This window comes from Propithecus coquereli, unplaced genomic scaffold (assembly GCF_000956105.1).
Source record: "Propithecus coquereli isolate 6110/MARCELLA unplaced genomic scaffold, Pcoq_1.0 Scaffold221, whole genome shotgun sequence".
Lineage (NCBI taxonomy): Eukaryota > Metazoa > Chordata > Mammalia > Primates > Indriidae > Propithecus > Propithecus coquereli.
The window spans coordinates 702771-727365 of NW_012147301.1; the positions used below are offsets into that span (position 1 = coordinate 702771).

The window sequence follows — 24595 nt, forward strand, 5'->3', positions numbered from 1 at the left end:
GTCTCTATTTTTGTGCCAGTACCAAGCTGTTTTAATCACTACAGCCTGGTAGTACAGCTTAAAGTCAGGTAAACTGATACCTCTCAGTTTGTTCTTTTTACTTAGAATTGCTTTGGCTATACGAGGTCTTTTCTGGTACCATACAAACTCATTCTACGAAGCCAATATCACCTTGATACCAAAGCCAGGAAAGGAGACAACAAAAAAAGAACACTCAGCCTTTCTTGAGGCCTGTGGCCTGAAAATTGGTTTGTGCCAGCCAACAACCCAGCTTGAACACATACCACACTTGAGAAAGCTCCCACCCCATAGGACCTGGTGAGGACCCCCCAACATATACACACATCCAGATGAGGCCAGGAGGCAGACAGCAGCTAAGAATGACCATGTATCCCCAGAAAGGCTGTCACAGAGGTGGGATGGAAATAATGCTTGTTTCATTCGGTTGTTATTCTTCCTCTTGAAGAAGGAAAGCAGTAAGATGCTCAGTGTTAGCAAAGGGATGTAGATTTATGATGAAGTGAATTCCACTCAGTAACTCCCGCTTCCCTTATTTGGCATACATATGTCCCGTGCATCTGGGACACTCTGTGTTGTCCTGAATCATTAATGGTGAAGAAAAGAGATTTGTCAGCACTAACTTGTTTCTCCCTCAATATCCCATCTTGACTGACCATAACCTCACACCCCACCCCCTCCCATTCATCTGCCACCCATTTGTGACAGCCAGCAAGGCTTAACCTATGGCTGGAACAGCAAGTGCCCATGCACAGCAAGAAGCCACATAGGTGCCAGACTGAAAATAGAGCTCATGCCAGGAGGGAGAGATGAGGCCAGGTTAGGTGGCCTCAGCATGCATCTGTTCTCTCAGCTCACTACTTACTGGAACATGAACTATTTCACCTGTGTTCCTCATCTCTAATTTGGTTCTTCTGAGTTGGAGATGGTCCCAAAAGAATCCATTTTAAGTCTCCCACGGACTGTACAGAGTTCATCTGGTGGGTGCTAAGGGTTACTAGGGAACACTTAAGCTTTGTTTCCTGAACCTGTAACGGAAGCTGTCTGGAACTTTTTGCTTAATTACTAAGAGTGAGTAGCGAGGGACTAAAGCACAGCCTGGGGAGGCAAGACCCACTTTTCCAGGAAGGGAAAAGTTGAGCCAGTCTCTCTCTAGCTCTCTCCTTGCTTCACAAAACAGCCTTTAAATTACAGTGTGTGTGTAATAAATATTCTCCCCAGAATCTGGCCTCCCCACGCGTTCTTTCTGGGACAGTGTTGTATAGATGGCAGGCTATAGAGTGAAACAGATCTGGGTTTTGTCTAGCTATGTGATCTTGAGCACTAAACTTCTTTGAGTCTGTTTTCTCACCTGTGGAATGAGAACAACAATGCCTTGTAAAGTATTGTAAGGTTATTGGGAAGACTGAATGAAATTATGTATGCACAGTGCATGGCATACATATGTGCTTAAAACTTGGTAGCTGTTATTTAGGGGTACACTGGGATATCTCCAGGGATTTGAGGTCAAGAGTATGACCCTTGTCCTGGACCCTAAGCTGTAGGGGTAGAGCTCAATGTTAATTGACACTAGTCAGAAGGCCTCTCTGCTTGCCAAACTGTGAGCGTGCCCAGCCCCAAGGAGAGCCCCACTATCTGGTTGTTTTCTGGATCTCCCTGTTGAGAAAGAAAAGAGCTGCCTATGGGCCAAAGGAAATACAAGTTGGCACCCTGTGATCTCTTGGTCACTAGCAGAGACTGGGAGTAGGGGATGAGGGCAAGAGTCTACAAAGGTGCTAGACATTGACACTCTCTCTTTTTCCTGTCTGTACCAGCTAAGAAATGCAAAGGATGAGGCCACACTACAAACCACCCTGGATGCCATCAATAAGGAGTTTGAAAAGCTATCTGAGATCTACTGGATGAATCCAATCCTTGTTCCAGAGGTGTGTGAGCTGGGGATTGGGAAATAAAGGGGAAACAAGATTCTTTCTTAGTGCCTTACCTTCCAGTGTGGGCCAGGACACAGTGACTGATATAGAAGAGGGATCTGGTGGTGGCTTTCAGCTGCAGCTTAATGGAGTTTCCTCCCTTCCCCTATCTCCTCAACATAGGTTGACAGGACAAGACAGAAAACACACTGAAAAATTAGGTGACCATGGGAAAATGACTAGAAAGAAGACCCACTCTGTAGCAAGATATGGTCAAGAAAGAATAAGCAAGATAGTTTTTTTCCGTGTTGTTCTCTTGGCTATAAATTCCCCCTCCCTGTTCAGTACCTGCTACCAGGACTGAACTTTATCTGGTCATACCAGTATGGCCATACCAGTTGTTTACAACCAACATTGGTTCTAAATGGCTGGTACCCAGGCTGTACTGGTGGTTAAATCTTCCAAATAGTACCTCTCCCTGTTGTTTCCTGTCTCTTCCCCTCTGGGAGGTTAGTAGGCTCTCTTAGTGCCTCCCCCTACCAACCAAGTATGTGGTTTAAAAGAAAATCAAGCATGGCAGCAGTGGCTACAATATAGCTGTATGGATGCTGTCATTTTTGAACAACTCTGTTTTCCTAAAATTGAAAAATAGTTCCATTTCATAAGTCAAATGACTCAAAGTGATGTCCACCTATCACTAGGTAAATTACTCCCTTTATGGTCTGACAGGGTTTTTTTTCTTGAAAATTCCCCACCATAGAATCGCTCATTTCAACCTGTTGGAATCTCTGGACCCCCTACTCATCATACCTGTTTTCTGGCTTCACTAACCAGTTATATGCATGTGAGCAAGCATACAGGCATATTTGGACTAATGCAACAATCAGGCTACCCTTTCAGAGAAAAAGCCACATACAAACTGAGGTCTTAAAGGATTGAACAACTTTCTCATGTGCCTTTGCGGATGACCCAAGCACTTCCCAAGGCCCTCTGCAGCCCTCTGGGGAAGGAAAATATACTGTTAGGCAGAAAAGGAAGCAAACTCTTATTGCACCCCCTTCCATTATTGCCCAGTTCAGCTCTCTCACCAAGCTCCTGAGCTAGGCAAATGGGCTGGATATTGAGAGAAATGAGACAGACACAGTCCATGCTCTCAGGGCCCACTTGATATGTGAATCTGCCTGGCCTGGGCCAAAATCTCTTTTCTGAGCTCCAGTATTTCCATAGAGATGAAGAAGCGAGGCTCTAAAGAAGGGCAGAGTGGATTGAAAGAAATCCAGGAAGATGTTGCTCATTCACTTGACACCAAACTTGCCACCTTAAGGCCACAGAAGATTCAGATCCACTCTAGTGGGGAAAAGCAGAATGAGAGTCAATTATTCACTGGGCTTTCCAAGGCTTTGGCTGAGGGGAAAGTCCTGAGCCCTTCTCTGAGGTTGCTTCTAAACTGTAATTCTAAAGGCTAGTGTACATAGCCAGGAACAGAACCAGGGGAAGAACAGGAAGAGGAGGAGGACGGGTTTATACTCTTCTGATGGAGGGGATCAGATACATAAATAATCCTAAGAGGAAGATGATCCTAAAGCTTCTTGAAATGTGTTTGGCTGGATTTTCTGGTACCAAAGTTAACCTCAAAATTATGTTTTATTGAGTCCAGTAGTAAAACGAGCATACTTTGACAGGAGTAAGAAACTGGGAGGCCAAGCTGGAATTACAGAGCCTGCATGGTCCGCACAGCAGAGAACCCACATCCCACATTTATAATTAAGAGCTATGTTTAGAGAAACTCTTTGCATTCCAGACAGGGAAGCATGTGGCCTGGGAGGCAGGGCCTTCCCTACAGGAAGGTACTGGGCCAAGGGGGTGAGTAGGAGCTCTCCAAACTACATGTCTGAAGGAAGGGATGCTTTTTTCTAATTCATGCAGAGCCATATGAGCTAGTAGTGACCCTAGCAATTTCACCTTTCTAATCCCTAGCCACATGACTTCAGGTGAAATATTTAACCTCTCTGAGCTTCTGCTCCCTCATTTCTCATATAGGTATGATAATAGCCACTTTGCAAGGTTGTCTTGAGGCTTATATGACATGAGAATTTCTTAATGCTAGCAAGTCACCTGGCCTAAGTAGGCTCTTGGTAAAGATCAATTGCTTTCGTAGGGTATGTGACCAGTGACTACCGGGATAGAGAGCAGATCTGCCTTCTTTCTGCAGCCATCCTTGTTCACCACCTTGGCAGGCCTCTGGGAATTATTTCTGAATGTTAGGCAACTAACATTTTGACCTTCGTCTTGCTGTGGTTTCCCAGGAAAAATCTTCAGACACAGACAGTAGAAGCCTCAGGTTGAAAATTAAGTTCCCCAAATTGGGGAAGAAGAAGCTAGAAGAGGAAGATAAGCCTAAATCAAGCCAAGGAGTCCAGGGTTTTATCGGTAAGTCTTCCTCACAGGCGTAGGGGTCATGAAGACTTCCCCAGAAGCCTGGCTACTACCCAGGGACCGGAAGCCCTCATTAGAAATGTTCACAGGCATGACTATGATGGAGGGGGAGGCCGGCCTTAGCTAATGCCAAGCTAGAAAGTGATATGGGCACTGATGGGGGAGAACCTGTGTGGTCTCCATGATGTATACAACTGAAAAGAAAAATGCAAACAGGCAGTGATTTTTTTTTTTTTCGCTTGACCTATTCCTAAGGGTCAGGAAGAGGATCCATGACCTATCTAAACACTTTTGTCCCTATCTGTTACAGTCAGTCCCCAGAAATGCAAAATTTCTATATGTTTCACTGTTTGAATTTTAGTTCCATCCTTTCCTGCCTCAGAATCTGTCCTAAGCATTATATCAGTGGGATTCAAAAGAAGGTTCTTTTAGAGTTGCCAGTTGTGTCAATTCTGATGTCCATGGTCTTGCCTAGATTTGGGGCCTAGACAACCTGGAAGGTTGAGAGATATAGCAATAGTGATCATGGGAAAAAAGGGACAGAGGGTAGCAGTTTGTTTTTGAGGAACTAAGAATTTGCACAGATGCCAGGAGAGAATCTCTTGGACCAAGCTGTATTTTCTCAGGTATGGTCTAACTGGTTTGATTCCCTAAGAGACCATAGTGTTCTGAGAGTGTTTCTGAAGATTCAGATGGAGTTGATAGCTGTTCCACAGATTATGAGGTTCTGAGAATTCATCCTATTTGTCTTTGGCTCACGTAGGATCAGCTGGTTTTCTCTGATGATTCCAGGATGGTTGGTACAATAGGAACAAACCAGTCTGTCTCCTAACAGACTCTTTGCTCTCTTTGGGGTTCACATATTTGAGCAATTGGCAATGTGCTAACCTCATTATTTCTCTACTTGCTTTTTCTCTGAAGGCAGTTTGTGGCACCACAGAAATCGTGAAGATGAAGCAAAAGACGATGATCCTCCAACACCATCAAGATCTCAATTATAGCCCTTGAAAGCTTGGAAGGAGAACTCACAACATTTAGAATTCCACTAAAAAACTCTCAAAACCTCAATACAGGCTAGACTAAATCATTTCAGAACAAACATGAGCACCACCAAGAAAGACCCTCCAATTCTTTATACTAATACATTTTTCCTGGACTCAACCAGGTCTCCTTAGAGGTTTACATTTTCTCATTGGCCAAAGAGTCTTGTTCCGAGTTGTCTTGTTCAGTTCTCCTTCCTTTTGTACATCTTGAGCAACTACAGTATTTATTGGGATAAGCTCTTTATGGATGGCCTGGGATCTATAAAGGATTCAAGGGAGTTCACCACTTCAGGGAGTTTGGAAATGGTTTTCTCTAACTGGCAGAGAAACTGTTAATGCTAAGCAATGAAAGACTCAGGGAGACGAAGAGAGGGGGCAGGACACCCAGGCTTGGTTGTGTGTCTCCCCCAATCCCTGCCAACTGCAACTTGCAACTTCAGATTTCTTCTGGTTGGCTCATTAAAATGAGAACTAGATCCTGGGAGCTTGTCCATTTGCCTGTTAAAAATGACCATGTGAAATCTTTTCTTATGTACTTGGTAACTGCTCTCTGCAAACCCTTTGTGTTTTTCCATGTGTGCACGTATGTCTTTGCACATGTCCAGGTGGTGCTCTGGTGGCTGGGTGGGCCCATTGGTTGGAACTCACCCCTTCTGGCAACCATACGGGCTCCCTTCCTACTGCCTTGATTCTAGCCTGCATGCCTCCATGGAGTCTTTGCCTGCATTCTCACTGGATTTTTAACTAAATGTTTTGCCGCTGTGCTGCAGTATAGATTATGTATAGAGACAAAGATGTGTATATATGTGTGTGTGTGTGTATATATATATATATATATATTTTTTCAAGAACTGAAAATACAACTCGACCTCTAAGTGATCCTATAATTTATTGTGCTAACCCAGGAATCCGTCCCCACCCCCCATTACCCTACACACACGTACACCTCTACCAACTGCCCTAGTTCTTGGTGGAGCTTCTAATCTTTTGGTGCATTTTCAGCGTCTTAGAGGTGGCTGGGATCTACCGATAGCCCAGCTGATTCTGACGCCCCCTTAAAGTTCTGAGCCAGGCCACAAAAGGGGAACAAAAACACCAATGCCCTAGAGAAGGGGGCTAAGCTGGCATGCTGCCTTTTTGCTCTATTTGTCCAAGACTCTACATCAGCAACTACCCTGACCTGTGCTGTTCCCTTCCCCCAGTAAAAAGACTATATGGAGCAACCAGGCCTTGAGCTCTGTGATTTAGATGCCTGAGCTAGGGACTGCCTGACAATCAAGTCACAGCCTAGGCCCTTCCCCACAAGCTCCATCTTGGCCTGCATCTTCCGAACAGGCTGTTGGGTCAGTCCGCAAATCAACTACAAATCTCCCATCTGGCCCCATTCCCTTGAGTACAGGGGGGCACTCAGAGTGACCAGAAAAAAACACAGGCCTAGAGAAATAGAGGCTGAAAGCCTCTGCTTCCCCATGGTTCTTCTTCCAAATTTCTCATGAAAACAAAGTAGGCCTAAATTGCTCCAAATCCCAATTTGATTTGTTTTAATGCCTGCTCCCAGTCAGGTAAATTTAATCAAACCCTGGTGCCCAGAGAGGTTCTCTCTGGTTTGCCTTGCGTCCCCATCCCACCTTCAACTCATACCTTTGGGTAAGTGTCCCTTCCCGCTTGTCAAGAGAAAACTGGCCTCTCCCCACTTCTCAAACAAACTTAGCGTGCTCAATTACCTGACTCAGTACAATGGTTGGTTCATCGAGGTGCACAATCCAGACTTCAAGCACTGGTTCTCAACTCTAGAACTACACCAGCCTAACCTACTTAAACCAGCCACCTGTGTTCCACCTCTGCAGGGGTGAGGAGAAAAATACTAACAAGGGGATAGTCCCCAAATGTCTGATTGCCATGCCAAACAAACAAAAAAGTCCTAGCTCTACAACTAGAGAAGAAAGTCAATGGAAAAAGCTGACAGAATGCATTTAAAACTTATTAAAGCATTCAAATGTATTAACTTATTATATGTATTTGAGTGGGGAGTGTGATGTTGCTGTGTCTTTGGCTTTCTCTGCATCATTCTTTCTTCCTAGGAAGGAGGTATTAAATCAAATCAGCAAGGTCACATTGCAGCCTGACTTGTCTCCTCCATGGTTGTACACATTAACGCCTGCACACACACTCAACAGAGTTGGGAATCAAGTTGCATTTTCCTCAGAAGAGCCTTTTACACAAGGGAAAATTTCTAAATGAGAAAATTTAAGGAAACAGAAGGAAGTCCTGGGAAAGGATAGCTTTATCTTGTTAGTGACCAAGCAGGGCTGTGTCTTATAATTATTTTTATCAGTGATGATAGTAAACTGTAATAGGACTCCATCTCTTGTGCTTACTTTGCTGCAGTGCTATAGGTCTTTGTACACTGTAATGCTGCTGTTGCTCTGTTGTACCATCTGGATCCCCTTCCACCCACCCTGTCCTCTAACTCTGAGTCAGAATGATATTGAACGAAATCACTAGGATTTGGGGCTAGAGTCAGCTCATGACGCGGAGTTGATACACAGCAAGGCCGAGGAGATGTGACTTGCTAAATGGCTCAGTTACCTCCTAGATTGCTAAGTTACCAGTAGCTTCCCAAAAAGGAAGACAGCTTGCCAAGCACCTGTTCTTGCATGTGCTCACTTGGAAACAAAGCAAGAAGTGGTCCCTCCTCTCAAGGGAGTTGCCTTAGCCTCTGGAAGCATAACCTCCTTTCAGGACTTCATTGTTAACTACTTGCAGTACTATAATTGCTTGGGTGGTAGGACCAGACACAACCAGACACCAAATATTCATCTCAATTATGTTCAGGCACCATTAAGGGCCAAAGCTCTGGGGTTTGGTTGAATTTTTGGTAGCAGTTTCTGAAGAATCAACTGAATGAGCAATCCCTGGCCAACTGCCACCAACTGCTTCTGGTGTCAATACCACTGGAGGTCAACAGCTATCAGTCCCCTCTCCACAAAGGTCCTGTGCTGTGTCCAACAGGGCAGGGGAAGAGTAAGAAAGAGATTTGCAACTTAATAAATTAAAGGTTGGCCAGAAGAAGCCATTCAAGTCAACATCACCTTCCCTCAGGACACAAGTGGAAGAATTTTAGTTTCACAAGAGGTAGAAACTAATAGCAAAGCAACCAAACCATTAGCACCATTCCATCCTATAAGGGACCTTGATTGGCTATATGATTTGTAGAATTACATTTGTCTGCTAATCTGTAATCCATTGTTGTTTTCTGTTCTGTGATTTTTGTTTCCTCAGAGGCCCTTGCAAATAAGTAGCAGGGCCAGGGGCTGGTTGGGGGAGGAAGCTGGGATAGCCATGGGGTAACAGGAAAAAGCAGGAAGAAAAGGTCCACGAAGTGTGCCTATTCCTCTTCCCCCCAAAAAATGGAACACCAGTCCTCAAAGTTAATAAAGTATTGCCTCTTAAAATATTTTAATAAATGGATAAACATAATCAACACCATTGCCTCATCATTTACCTTAGCATGGGGGGAGCTTAATGGTGGTGGAGATGGGGGAGGTGAGCTTGGGGTGAACTTTGATGGTCCTCCAAGCTCTAAACAAGCACATGCAGGTTGGGATGTCAGGGGAGGGAGGACAGCAGCAGCACAAGCCAAGAACATCTAGCAGGGTTGATCATAACACTAAAAGGGCTGCCACAAAGAGTTCTAAAACCTAGCTGTGAGTCAGGACGATCCTGTGGGGAAATATTAATACTTGCCACTGTAATTATTCTAGAAGCCAATTCCCTGTAGGATACAGATCTCAGTGAAATGACTTAGCTACTGGAGAGGTGAAGTGGGATGGAGGAGGACAGCCCAGACTGCTAAACAGATGCATAAAGCACCTTGAAAATCTTTTGACAATGCAATCTGTTCCCCTAATATGTACATCACACACCCCTTCATCTCCACCAGAAGGGTTTGAAGTGGGAAGGAATATCTGTGCAGATGCAAAATCACTTAGGCCAGGCATCAAAAATGGCTTAATTTCTGCCATATTAATAGTGATCCCAGGGGAGCCAGTTCTTAGTCACATTTAATAGGCAGGCAACTGAGGCTGTACTAGACCAGGATTTCACAACATGCTACGCTAGAGTGAGAACTCAGCTCTTCTAAATCCTTGACTTTCTAATACTAAAAACTGTCTCATTTAGAGACAACACTTTTGTGATCTTCAGGACCAGTCTTTCAGTCTACCCTGATAAAAACTACATTCTTAGACTTTATGAGGGGAAACAGCCCTGTTATTGAGGAACTACCACCAGGATTGGCCCTGTAACCCATGTTAATCAGTTTGCACTGCATCCCATAGGCTAGTGAAGCACCATCTTTTTTTTTTAAGAATTTAAATTTTTAAGTCGATTTTTTAAATTATCATACAATAAAATTGCCCTTTTCTTTTGGTGTAGAGTTCAGTGAATTTTAACACATGTAGAGATTCATGTAACCACCACCACTATCAGGATACAGAACAGTCTCCACTGCCCCATAAATCTCCTTCATAGTATTCCTTTACAGTCATGCCTTAACCCTACCCCTAACCACTGATCTGTTTTCATCACCACAGCTTTGTCCTTTCAAAAATGTCATAGAATATGTAACCTTTTGAGACAGATTTCTTTAATTCAGTATAACATCTTTTATATTCTTTCACATTGTCATGCAAACCAATAGTTTGTTCCTTTATTATTGCCAAATAGTATTCCCATCACATGCATCCACCAGTTTCTTTGTCCATTCACCCATGGAAGGACCTTTGAGGTGATTTCCAGTTTCTTTGATCCATAGATTATCTACAAGGATATTATTTCTAAGTATTTGGAGATTTTACTATTGTTATTGATTATTAATTTAATTCCACTGTGGTCAGAGAACACAGTCTGTATGATTTCAATTCTTTTTCATCAGTTAAGATTTATGACCTAGGATATGGTCTATCTTGGTGAATGTTCCACGTGCACTTGAGAAGAATGTGTATTCTGCTGTTGTTTAGTGGAGCATTCTATGTCAGTTGTATTCAGTTGGCTGATTGTGTTGTTCATTTCTTCAATATCCTTTCTGATTTTCTGTCTGCTAGCTTCCATCAATTGCTGGAACTATAATTATGGATTTTTCATTTCTTCATTCACTTTTATCAATTTTGCTTCTTGTATTTTGACCTCTTATTAGAAGCAAACATTTAGAATTATGTCTTATTGATGAATTGACACTTTTATCAATATGTAATGTCCCTCTTTATGACTGACATTTTTTTTGCTCCAAAGTCAACTTTGTCTGGTGTTCATACAGCCACTCCAGACTTCTTTTGATTAGATTTCAATGGTATCTGTTTTCAGTCTTTTACTTTTAACCTATCTATATCACCACATTTGGAGTTTCTGTTGGCAACATATGGTTGAGTCATGCTTTTTAAATCCATTTTGATAATATCTTTCACTGGCATGTTAATGTAATTATTGATGAGACTGGATTTAGGTTTGCCACTTTATTATTTATTTTCTGTTTGGCCCCTTTTTTTTTTACTTCTCTGTTCTCCTTTTCCTGTCTTCTTTCAGATGATTTTTTTACTATCCTATTTTAATCTATCTATTGTGGCTTTGACATCTCTCTATATAATTTTTTTAGTGGTTTCTCTAGGGATTAAAATATATACTTTTCACAGTCTACTTAGAATCAATATTTTGACACTTCAATTGCAATGTAAAACCCTTGCCAGCAGATTGGGCCCTTTATGTTACCATTGCCTTATGTATTACATCTACATATATTGAAAATCCCATTAGAAAATTAATTTTTGCTTTTAATCAAACATGTTTTCCAAAACCCAAGAGAATAGTAGTCAATTATATTTGCCCAGATATTTACCATTTCCGTTGCTCTTCCTTCACTCCTGATGTTCCAATTTTCCTTCTGGTATCATTTCTATAGGAACAAATTCCTTCAGCAATTCTTTTAGAGCAGTTCTGCTTGCTATGAATTTTCTTAGTTTTTTTCATACGAAACTGTGTTTCAAGTTTTACCTTCATTCCTGAAAGATATTTTTTGCTGGATATTGAATTCTGGGTTGATAATTCTTTTCTTTCAACATTTGAAAAATCTGTGTTGCTTCCTTCTAGTCTACATGGTTTCTGATGATAAATCTGTAGTCATTCAAATAATTGTTCCCCTATACAATACATAATGCGTCATTTCTATTTTTTTGGTCTTTATTTTTCAGAAGTTTGATTGTGATTTATCTATTTTTTGGGTTTCTTTTAGTTTATCCTGCTTAAGGTTCACTCATTTTCTCAAATCTATAGGTTGGCATCTTTCACCAAATTTGGGAACCTTTCAGTCATTATTTCTTCAAAGACTTTTTTCAGCATTGCTTTCTCCTCTCCTTCTAGAACTCCAATAGCATGATTGACAGACCTTTTGTTATTGTCCCACAAGTCCCTGAGGAAATATTCTTTTTTTTTCAATCTTTTTTCTGTCACTCACATTGCATAATTTCTATTTATCTAGTTTACTGACCCTTTTCCTCTCTCCTCTCTTTACTGACCCATCATCTCTCTTCTGCTATTGAGTCCATTCAGTTTTTTAAAAAAATTCAGTTATCATATTCTCTAATTCTAAAATTTCCATTTGGTTCTTCTTTATATCTTTTATTTATCTGATGAGACTTCGTATTTTATCATTTGTTCCAAGAGCGTTTGCAATTGTTCATTTGAGTTTTTTATGGTAGCTGACTTAAAGTCTTTGTCAGATAATTCCAACATCTGTATCCTCTTGTCATTGATGTCTGTCAATTGTCTTTTGCCATGCGAGTTGAGATGTCTGTGGTTCTTCATATGCCTAGTAATTCTGGAGTATATCCTGGACATTTTCAATATGACATTCAAAGATTGTAGGTCTTTTTTAAGTTCTGTGGAAAATGTTGACGTTTTTGCTTTAGCAGTCAATCTGATTAGGTTCAGACCAAAAGTTTTCATCTGTCTTCTGTGGGCTGAGGGTCCAAAGTCAGTTCGGTTTTCAAAGACTTTGCAGTGCTATTCAGATCTGTCTGGGGGGTGTATATGTGCGTGTGTGCCACTAAGTGGTGAGTCTGGAACGTAGATGGATGTCTGTTACCTCAGTTCTCAAATTCATTGTTATGCTAATTAGGATCTGATCAACATGTATACACATTCAGCACATGTACAGTATGCATCCAGGAGCACATCTAGGAGCACACTTTATGGGGTCACTCTCCTGGGCTTCTACCTCTCCACATTTTCCCCAGTATTGCTCAGTTCCTGGTGCTTCCCTTTCAGTCCTCTGGTCGGAAATTGTTCACATTTGCAATTGTGCCACATCTGCAGATAAGCACTGGGAGGACAGAGAGATAAAAAAGCAATAGTGTGTGGCTCTGCTCTCTTAGGGCCACAGCTCCATCAAATAGAGATTACGGGTCCCCCCTCCAAGAGTATTAGTTCCTGAAGGCTCCCATTGCTATCATTGTTGCTGCCACTGAATGCCTGGGAGTTGGGGTATGAGAGAAAAGACAAAGAAAAAAATAGGGATTTCCTTCCTCTTTCTGAGCTTTAGGAATTCCCTCCCTCATTTCTCAAGCTACAATAGAACTCCAAAGCTTCTCCTCGAGTTCTCCATCTGTGCCACAGTGCTCTTTCAGGTTTCTAACTGAATTAAGTTCAGCCTGGGGAATCCCAGAAGAAAAAAATGTGGGGAAACTCAACACCAGTTTGTTGCTTCTTCAAATTCTGGTGTTCTTCTCCAATATGCTTGCTGCGATTTACTTTTCAGAATTCTCTGTGCCATACATTCTGTCCAGGTTTTATGATTGTGTTCAGTGGGAAACAAAGAGTGGCAGATGCTTAACCATCTTACTCAGAACTGTAGTCCTAAAATTGAATTTTAAATAAATCATTCTGGTGGTTTTATGGAAGGCGAATTTGAAGGAATAAGACTGAAGATAGGGAGAGCAGTTAGGATTCTACCATAGCAAACCAGGCAATAGATGAGATCTCAAACCTAGGTAGTGGTAGGAGAGAATATGATGAGAATGGCAATTCAAGAAAAATCTGGGAGATAAAAGTAAGCAAGATTTAATGAGGTCACCCTCTTACATGGCCATAATAAAAATATGTAAGTCTAAGACATGAGTAGCCAGGCTTAAAGTTAGGGATGGAAGGTAAAAAAATAAGTATGATTGAATAATTGATTGTTAGGGAGAGAAAAGAGTCTAGATGAACTCCCGAGTGTCTGGTTTGGGTGACTGGGTAGATGGTGATCGAGATAGAGGAGATACAGAGTATAAAAGATAGAACCAAGTTATCAGGAAAAAAATTCAGCTTTGGACATGTTTAGTTTGAGGTAACTATGTGACATTCAGATGAATATGGCCAACAGAGCATAAATATAAGTCACAGGTTTGGGCTGAAGACCAACTCTCAAAAGTTAATGGCTTGGTGGTAAGTTGAAGTAATGGGTGTAGCTGAGATCACCTAGAGAGATAAATCAAAGGGCCAAAGCTGGGAACCAAGGGAACACCAACTTTTGAGGGACAGATGGTAGAAAAATGGCCTACAAAGAAGATAGGAAAGGATGGTCAGAAAAATGAGAAAACCAGAAAAATCCAGTGGCCCAGAAACCAAGAGACTAGAGAATACCAAGAAGGAATAAAAGACACCAGGGTCAAAGGCAGCAAAAGGAGTCCAGTGAAACAGAGCTGAAAGCATCTACTGGATTTGCCAACCAGAAAACCAATGGCTTCAGCAAAAGGCACATCAATGAAGTGCTAGAGGGTAAAAGCTAGATTACAATGGGTCAAGGACTTAATGAAACATGAGTAAGTAGAAATGGTGAGTCGATGTACTTTTTAAAGAAGTTTAGTAAGAACAAGAGATGAACTGGAAGCAGATAGGAGGGGAAAGCAGATAAAGAGTTTTATTTTGTTTTGTTTTTCATTCTGTGTGGGTATGGCAAGACAGTCTTGAGCATGTTTTTAAACTAGAAGAAGAGACTAGAAAAGAGGAAGAGAATGAAAGTATAGGAAATGGTGGCAGGGAAAAGCAGGAAAAGGGCTGAGAAGAATGAGGAGAATTGATGGATTAAAATCCCAATTTATAAATGTAATTCACCATATAAATAGAAGCAAAAACAAAGACCATATGATCCTCTCAATAGACACAGAAAAAGCATTTGACAAAATTCAACACCCTTTTATGATAAGAACGCTTAACAAAATAGGCATAGACAGAGCTTACATAAAAATGATACAAGCCATATATGACAAACCCACAGCCAACATCATACTGAATGGGGAAAAATTGAAAGCATTCTCACTTAGAACTGGAACCAGGCAAGGTTGCCCACTATCTCCACTTCTATTCAACGTAGTGCTGGAAGTCCTCGCTACAGCAATTAGACAAGAGAGCAGAATTCAGGGCGTCCAAATGGGGGCAGAAGAGATAAAACTCTGACTCTATGCTGATGATATGATATTATATCTAGAAAACCTCAAGGAATCAACCAAGAGACTCCTGGAATTGATAAATAAATTCAGTAAAGTCTCAGGATACAAAATCAATACACACAAATCAGAGGAATTCATATACGCCAATAACCGTCAAGCCAAAAATCAAATCAAAGACTCAATACCCTTCACAATAGCAACAAAGAAAATAAAGTACCTAGGAATATATTTAACTAAGGAGGTAAAAGACCTCTACAGGGAGAACTATGAAACATTGAGGAAGGAAATAGCAGAGGACGTAAACAGGTGGAAAACCATACCATGCTCATGGGTCAGCAGAATCAACATTGTTAAAATGTCTATACTACCCAAAGTGATCTACACATTCAATGCAATCCCTATTAAAATACCAACATCATTTTCCATAGATATAGAAAAAATAATTTTACACTTCATATGGAACCAGAGAACACCCCATATAGCAAAAGCAATCCTAGGCAATAAAAACAAAATGGGAGGTATCAATTTACCAAACTTCAAACTATACTACAAGGCTATAGTAATGAAAAAAGCTTGGTACTGGCACAAGAACAGGGACATTGACCAGTGGAACAGAACTGAGAACCCAGATATAAAACCATCCTCATATAGCCATCTAATCTTTGACAAAGCAGACAAAAACATACACTGGGGAAAAGAATCCTTATTCAATAAACGGTGCTGGGAAAACTGGATAGCTACATGTAGAAGACTGAAACAGGATCCACATCTTTCACCTCTCACAAAAGTCAACTCACGGTGGGTAACAGACTTAAACCTAAGGTGTGAAACTATAAGAATTCTAGAAGAAAATGTTGGAAAAACTCTTCTAGACATTGGCCTAAGCAAGGAATTTATGAAGAAGACCCGAAAAGCAATCACGGCAACAACAAAAATAAATAAATGGGACCTGATAAAATTAAAAAGCCTCTGCACAGCCAAAGAAACTGTCACGAGAGCAAACAGACAACCTACAGAATGGGAGAAAATTTTAGCATGCTACACATCTGATAAATGGCTGATAACTAGAATCTATATAGAACTCAGGAAAATCAACAAGAAAAAGTCAAACAACCCTATCAAAAAGTAGGCAAAGGACATGAACAGAAACTTTTCAAAAGAAGACAGAATAATGGCCAAGAAACATATGAAAAAGTGCTCAACATCTGTAATCATCGGGGAAATGCAAATCAAAACCACAAAGAGATATCACTTATCCCCAGTGAGAATGGCCTTTGTCAAAAAGTCCTCAAAGAATAAATGTTGGCATGGATGTGGAGAGACAGGAACACTCATACACTGCTGGTGGGACTGCAAACTAGTGCAACCTCTGTGGAAAGCAATATGGAGATACCTTAAAGAGATACAAGTAGATCTACCATTCGATCCAGCAATCCCATTACTGGGCATCTACCCAAAAGAACAAAAGACATTCTATGAAAAAGACACCTGCACCCGAATGTTTATAGCAGCACAATTCACAATTGCAAAGATGTGGAAACAACCCAAGTGTCCATCAATACATGAGTGGATTAATAAAATGTGGTATATGTATACCATGGAGTACTATTCAGCTATAAGAAACAATGGTGATATAGCACCACTTGTATACTCCTGGATAGAGCTGGAACATATTCTACTAAGTGAAGTATCCCAAAAATGGAAAAACAAGCACCACATGTACTCACCATCAAATTGGTTTCACTGATCAACACCTAAGTGCACATATAGGAATGACATTCATCAGGTGTCGGGCAGATGGGAGGGGGGAGGAGGGGATGGGTATATACATACATAATGAGTGCGATGAGCACCACCTGGGGGATGGACACACTTGAAGCTCTGACTGGGGGGGAAGGGGGCACAAGGGCAACATAATCTAAACATTTGTACCCCCATAATATGCAGAAATAAATTAAATAAATAAATAAATAAAAATCCCAAGGTAGATGAATTACCTTGGACAGGAGGTGGGTCAGTCAATCCTTTAAGACAGGAAATAAAGATACTTGACATAGGTGCAGAGGTAAATATGTTTGTAAGGAAGTACAAATCAAAACCACCATAAGATACCACTTCACACCCACTAAGATGGCTATAATCAAAAACAAAGATAATAACAAGTGTTGGAGAGGATGTAGAGAAATTAGAACCCTCAAACACTGCTTATGGTAATGTAAAATGGTGCAGCCACTTTGGAAAACAACCCAACAGTTACTCAAATGGTTAAGCATAGTTAACATATGATCCAGCAATTCCACTCTTAAGTATATACCCAAGAGAAATGAAAACAGATGTCTACACAAACACTTACACATGAATGTTCATAACAGAATTATTCCTGATAGCCAAAAAGTAGAAATAACCCAAATTTCCACCAACTTATGATTGGATAAACAAAATGTATGTATATTCATACAATGGAATATTATTCGGCAATAACAGAAAATGAAGTACTGATAGAAACTACAATATAGATGACCCTTGAAAACATTATGCTAAGTGAAAGAAGCCAAACAGAGCAACACATTATATGATTTGATTTAATTTATACGAAATGTCTGGAATAGGCATATCTATAGAGATAGAAAGTAAATTAGTGGTTGCCTAGGGCTCACAGAGGTAGAGGGGATGGAGATTGACTGCTAGTGGGTTTGGGCTTTCTTTTTTGAGGTGATGAAAATGTTCCAAATTCGATTATGGTGATGGTTGCAAACCTCTGTGAATCTACTAAAAACCATTAAATTACATACTTTAAATGGGTGAATTGCATGGTATGTGAATTATATCTTAATAAAACTGTTAAAAATACATAAGGTTATAAGGAAAGCCAGTCATAATGAACTAGAGTCATCAAAATATAAAAGCAAATTCTTGACAAATAAATGTGCTTCATAAGGCACTAAATAACAAAATGTAGTTCAAATAGCTACCTTAATTTTGAAGTAGTGATGAATATAAAATAAATTTTGAGGCATTTGCAATGACAACAACAAAAATGATTGATGGTTTCATTAGCACCTCTAAAGAACAGGGCTAGACAAAAGGGGGAAAATAATTCAACTAGTTAATAATTTTTTCTCCTGATTTGAAGTTCCAAAATTAAAAAGTGGCTCAAGACACTCCTTTTTAGTGAGGCTGGTGATTTTGCAAAGTGGCTTCCAGTCCAGTGCTTTTAGCACATTTACACAAAGTTGGCTATGTCAGCAGAATCACTGCCAAGCAGCTTGGACCTCTCTGGCTGTACCCTTTTGTCATCTTGCAACGTAGTAGAATGGGATAGGACAGAACCTGATGATGTCTGGTCTCCAAGTCAAAGCAAGTTGGGAGAAGGAAGGGGAGAGGCATTTTCCCATAACTTCTTCACTGACTGTCCCCTCCACAGATGTCCAACCTAGGATTGATATTGAAAATATTTGACAAGTGGTAACACAGGCCCCCAGACCAACCAGAACTGTTGCCAGCCACAGTACTAGAGTAAAATCCTGCAAGTCCCCTACTGTGGCAGACATTACTTGCTGGATTACGGAGAGGTCCTAGAGGTAGGACTGAGGCAGTAGCATAGAGGATGTTCAGCTCCTCTGCTAACAATGTAAATAAACTGTCCCAGTACAATATCCCCCTAAAGTTAGGATAGAGAGAGAAAGAGCAGAACCTCTTAAGGCAGTATGAATTAAAGATCAGGCAAGTGGTTGATGATTGCATTGTGGGACATCTTGCTTATTTGACAGGTAGAAATTTCTTCTCTTGGCAGAAGACAAGGGCCAAAAATGATGATTCCAGCACATTACTCTAAGCATTTTTTCAAATTTAGATTCTAGAAAGCCACCTAACTACCAAAGTAGGGCTACATTTGGGTTAAAATCTGGATCCCCACCTTTTCATCATCTAGGAAGAAGCAAAGAAAGCAACCTGGGATTAGACCGAAGGGGATTAGCCTACACTACCAGTTGCACCAGCTCTGAACAGTGAGGCCTGCCTGTCGGGTAGGGGCTTTCTCCTTGGACTGGGTACCACCACCCAGAATACTCCTTCTATAGACCCATCTATCAGTTCACACTTAGCTCAATTTCTCTTCCCATGAGGAGAAGCCATCCAAACAGAAGATGACATTGGATAAGCTAGAACCTAGGGCAAAGCCCTTACTAGGAAGAAAAAAAATTCCTGGGTTATGCATGGGGATCCTGAGCAAAAAGAGGGGACGTGAGCCGTTTTAACGATCATTAATTTCTTTTATTAAATTTCAAATATGACAATTTTTTCTCTTTCATTAAAAAAAAACACAACTTAAATATTTACAACATTATCAGTTTGGGAACAGACAAACAAAATAGGAAGATGAAGAAAAGTGACCAAAAGACAAATTCAAGCACAGAATAAATATAGGCTATTAACATGCCTGCCTGGCCCTGTGACTGCTGCCAGAATGCCAGGCCCTCAGCCTCATAATTAGCGGTCCAATATCTTCTCCAGCTTCAATATGTCCACAGGCGGTACTTTGGCAACTTCAAAGAAGACCCTGTGAAAGGAAGGGGGGTCTGCTCAGTGTAAAATAGGCCAAAGCCAAACAGGCTGCATAAAACAAGTAGGACACAGGGCCCTTGGTTCCCTATCTTGCTTAGAGTAGAAAAGAAGGTGAAAATTGTCTAAATCCTTTTGTCTTAAATAAGGCTAGTCTAGGCCTAGTGTTTTAAAGCTTCCCCATAAATGAGCATAAACCCAACCTCAGCCAGGGCTTGGTACTTACGGGTGAGAATACTTGGAATACACAGTGTTGAGCCCACCACGAGAACACACAGTCAGCAGGATGTTCAGCCGCCTGACCAATGGGTGAAGCTCAGAGGCCTTGTAGCCACTGTAATACTCCAGGGTAGGAATCTGGAAGAAGCAGTGTGAACAGTGATTTCTGCTACAGGAAGCATACTCTTCTCCATCTCTGCTATCTGAAGTCCAAACTTCCCATCCATGGTTTAGACAGGGATGATATTCAAAACTTTTCAAAGACTCATATAATATAGACATTGACCAATAATTATAGGATACTATCAAGAAGAATGGGTTCCAGCCACAAACTACTGCGATGGCTATATCCACACATACCAGTTAGAGATTAGCCCTGGTTACACGTGTTTGTGTAAGTTGAAATTCACCAAAGTCCTAAGGAACAGGACTGATTTTGTAATTTACTGTCTCTCAGGTTCAGATCCAATGGCCAGGAAAACCCCAGAACAAACTTTAAGTCCAAGCTCAATAGCCAACAGGAACTTAAGGCTGTTGTTCCTCCTCTCTGGCTCTAACAGCTATCATTCTATACATTCGTTTTCACACTGAACTTTAAGAATGCCTATTATGTGGCAGAAGCAGTATATCAGTGTTTAAGAACAAAAGTTCTGGAGGCAGATTGCTTCAGTTCAAATTCTAGCTTCACTAACAGCATGGCCTTGAGCCAGTTATTTAACCTCTTGGGGCCTCAGTTTCTCAATCTGCCAAATGATATCATTACAGTAATTACATCATAGGATTAAGAGTGTGTATGTATTTGTGTGTGTGTATATATATATCTCTCTCACATAGAACAGAGTCTAGCACATAGTAAGAGTCCAAATGATGTTAGCTAGGATCAATATTGCCAAGCTCTATGTAGGATGCTGCGAATACAAAGATGAATGGGGCACCTGCTCAAGGACTAGTCTAGTGGAGGAGACAGACATGCAAACATAGAGTTTCAAAATGTGTGATAAGTGCTATGATTAAAGTGAGCATGGAATACTGGAGAAACAGAGCATCAGGACCCACAAACTCTGTCCAGGAGGGTCACAGAAAGCTTCACAGAGAAGGGCATGTCTGCAATGAGTGGCAAAAGTCAAGTGGGAGCTCAACAGGCAGAGAAAGGAAGAGGATTTATTCTCTAAACCAGTGGTTTCCTAAAAATGTCTTAAATTATTTTCTCTGAACTCCTTTTTTTTTTCAAGTGTATTATCTGGAAGCCCAAATATCTTACCTAGAAGTGTGGCGGGGGCAGGGGCTAATAAGCCCACCAATTTGAATCCTTTTACATTTTACATGGCCCCAAGATATTTCTGCAGGAAACCCAGGGCTCCTATGAACACTATTTGGAAACCACTACCACAGGCAAAAGGCAGTCACTGGTGTGCAGAGGAATAACACACGGGGGTAACACAATATATTTGGTGTGTTAAATAAGATTAAGTGGTCCCACCGCCACTGTGTCAGTTCAGGCCCTCAATGTTTCACCTCGACTGTTACAATAACCTACTCACTGGTATTCCCAACTTTAAATTCTCCCTTATCTAATATACCTTCTTTACTGCTATACCAGTACTGTTTCTAAAGCACACAAACAGGATTATGTCACTGCCCTGCCTAAAAAACTTTCAATGCTTTAGTATAAAGTGGGTTTCTCAGCATGGCAAATAAGGTCCCTCACAATCTGACCCCAACCTACCCTCCTGGTCCCATCTCTCACTATTAACATCATTAGCATCTCTCCCATTAATGTACCCTATGCTCTATCTGTAGGAGATGTCTTATTCTGCCCCAAACACATCACACTCCTTCCTTAGCAGCTCCATGTCTTTTTAATTATTGCTCCCTCGACCTAGAATGCACAAATTCTGACTTATCTTTCAAGACCCAGCTCAAAAGTGACCTCTTCTTCAAAGCCTTCCTTATCTACAGGAGAGGCAGTATATATAACACACAGAGGACTATGGAGCCAGACTACCTGGGTTCAGATTAGGGCTGCCATTTAGCTGATACACACTAGTTTAGCCACCAGGTGTTAAAACACCAAAATATTTCTATCCTAGTTGGCACACAATTTGCTACACTAAACCCCTCAATTGTTCCTGGCAGGACTTACTAAACTTCTGCAGTATCCAAGGGTCAAAGCCTGGCCCAGCATGAGGCCTCCAGAACCTTAGCTCCAGAGCTATGTCCACACCCATTCTGATTATACAGTAGGTTTAGACTATGGACACCACTCCTGGTTCCCAAAGCCTAGCTCCGCCTCCCAAAAGATGTGTAAACATGGGAAGTTATTTCTTATGTGTAAAATAGGAATAACAGTACTGATCTTATAGGGTTGTTATGAAGATTAAATGAGTTAATATATAAAGTGTTCAGATCACTGTCTAAGCACTCAATAAATGCTAGTCATTATTACTTATTCTTTTTCACCATCACTACCATCTATTGAATGCTTTCTCTTTTCCAAGAAATTTCAATATGACTTGTCCAAGTTCACACACTACTTAAGGGATTCTTTCTGAGCATGCAGAACTCCTCCCATCAGTAGTAGTTCCAGGATTGCTAGGTAGGAGGGGCTTAGGAGTGGTTGGGCAGGCGGGCTGCATTTGCATGTATACTCTTTCTACTTGGATTACATGTTACACATATCAGTAAGAATTCAAAGTTCTCTAAAGTGGCTTTTACCCATAACTTGTCATAAAATTGACAATACATCAAATCTGAGTTTTATTTATATTGGGGCATGAAGCTTTGGGGGCCTTCCTCTTCAGAGGCCAGCACTATAGTCGTGCCTCTAAGTGCCCTATTATATACACAGATGGCTGCTTTCTCTAGTCTACTTGTCTACTCTCTGGGTCATTGCTTTTCTTTTTCTTTTTTTCTTTTCTTTTTCTTTTTTTTTTTTTTTTTTTTTTGAGACAGGGTCTCAGCTCTGTTGCCCAGACTACAGTACGGTGGCATCATCATAGCTCACTGCAACGTCAAACTCCTGGTCTCAAGCGATCCTCCTGCCTCAGCCTCCTGAGTAGCTGGAACTACAGGCATGCGCTGACACGCCCAGCTAACTTTTTTCTACTTTTTGGTAGAGACGGAGGTCTCACTCTTGCTCAGGCTGGTCTTGCTCTTGCTGAGGCTAGTCTCAAACTCCTGAGCTCAAGGGATCCTCCTGCCTTGGCCCCCCAGAGTGCTAGGATTACAGGCATGAGCCACCACACCCAGCCCAGGGTCAGTGCTTTCCAAATCCTTTTCCAACGAGCTCCCTCAAGGACAAACTTTGCTGACGGGACTGTAAGGGTCAGGAGGGGAATAGGGTCAGGGATATCAAATGGGCTACCCCTACCCCCTGTGACAACCAAAATAACTTTACAGTCTATTTTATAATACTGGGCTTTTAGGTGAGCTTTGTTTGTTTGTTTGTTTTGGAACAAAGGGTACTTTGAGTAAGAAAAATGGAATCAAATATTTTAAAACCATTGATGTAGAAACTCTTGCCCTTAGATTGTCCAGGTGTTGAGGAATTCATAAGTGTGAGCATATGGAAGTTTTGTCCCTGAGAGCTTCCCATGGCCCAAATTTATACCTTTCCCCTGAGCCCACCCTGTGCTTTTAAATCCCTACCATTCCCATGCAAGTGCTTACCCAACGTGGGAGCTTCTGCATGTAGAGGGCCAGGAGGAAGGAGCCAGCGGCTAGCTTGGAAGCCCTCTCCTGGATATAGTCATATTCCTGCAGGGTCATCTCACAGATGAAGCGGGACAATGTCACGGTCTTCATGCTGGTACGGATACACTAAAAGCAGCAAGAAGACAGGCTCAGAAAGCAATTCAGAAAACTGGCACCAAGCAGAAGACTCCCTCTCTCCAGTTATCTCAGCCGAAGCCTAAATGACTCTGTGCTTGAGTAATGTACCTCTGTCTTCTCACCATGACTCACATTAAATTCCCTACCTGTAAAAGCAGACTCTTTAGGGGGGATTCTGAAATGGGCAGTGGGATTTGCCACCTTTAGGGTTTTTAACCAAATTATCAAGTATGTTTGCTGTACCCTCCCACCTCCCCTTTCTGTATGAGTCATCCTTTGAAAAGCCAAAGTCCCCAACTGTGATTTTGCACCTGGTTCTACCCAAGGAGGTGCTCTCTACTCTAAAACCCCTTCCCTTTTCTTAAAAAAGATCATAACCTATGAAAAACACAAAGAGAAAAGTACATAAAACACTTACATAATATAATGAATAATTGTAAAGTGACCTCCCTTGTAACCAATATTCAGGCAAAGAAAGAGAACATTGCCAGCATCCCCCCAAAACTTCTCATGTGTCCTTTCCTGATCAGAGAATCCTTCCCCCCGCTACTCTGTCTGCACCTGAAACGCTCACAGGCGCAGCACGGAAGTGCGCAGCTTGCCCCGCTGCGCCACAGAGACTGCCTGCCATCCACCTGCCCCTGCTGTCCCTTCCCCACCGCTCAGGCCGCCGCTCCAGGTGCAGAGGAGACTGACACAGCAGTGGCAGAGTAAAGGCGTGCTTCCTCATTCTTACCACTGCGTATCTGCGCAGAAAATGATATGCCACGGGAATGTTGATGTCAAATTTGAGAGCTTGCAGGATGCTGATTTCCATGGCGTACATCTCATCTCGACAGTAAACATCAGCACACACGTACAGGAAGTCATCCATACTAGGTGGACGGGGCTCCTACAGATAGACAGGAGATGCAGTCACAACCAGGCAGACAGCCCTCCCCTCTCTGCTTAGAAAGGAAGAGGGGAAGGCTGAAGGACAGGAGGCAATCACATTTCCCGGCATAAAACAGCAGGGTAGATCTAAGAGCCAGCTTCTGGGTGATATGAGTGGCTCATCAGAAAAACAAAACTAAAGAAAAGAAAAGAGAGGCCTGTC

At 41.5% G+C, this 24595-nt stretch overlaps 2 protein-coding genes across 2 annotated transcripts in view; one reads left to right on the top strand and one right to left on the bottom strand.

The window, feature by feature from the left end:
- Positions 1-5365, top strand: part of DGKK (diacylglycerol kinase, kappa) — a 116324-nt gene extending 110959 nt beyond the window's left edge. Inside the window, exons 26-28 of the mRNA XM_012644854.1 lie at positions 1833-1943; positions 4235-4362; positions 5290-5365. Coding sequence (XP_012500308.1) covers positions 1833-1943; positions 4235-4362; positions 5290-5365 — 315 coding nt within the window. The remainder of the gene's footprint in view (positions 1-1832; positions 1944-4234; positions 4363-5289) is intronic.
- A 14012-nt stretch (positions 5366-19377) lies between these two features.
- The window catches only part of CCNB3 (cyclin B3), a 63983-nt gene continuing 58765 nt past the window's right edge, over positions 19378-24595 (bottom strand). The window contains exons 7-10 of the mRNA XM_012644852.1: positions 24236-24391; positions 23338-23487; positions 19676-19806; positions 19378-19447 (exon numbers count right to left, since the gene is read on the bottom strand). Coding sequence (XP_012500306.1) covers positions 19378-19447; positions 19676-19806; positions 23338-23487; positions 24236-24391 — 507 coding nt within the window. The remainder of the gene's footprint in view (positions 19448-19675; positions 19807-23337; positions 23488-24235; positions 24392-24595) is intronic.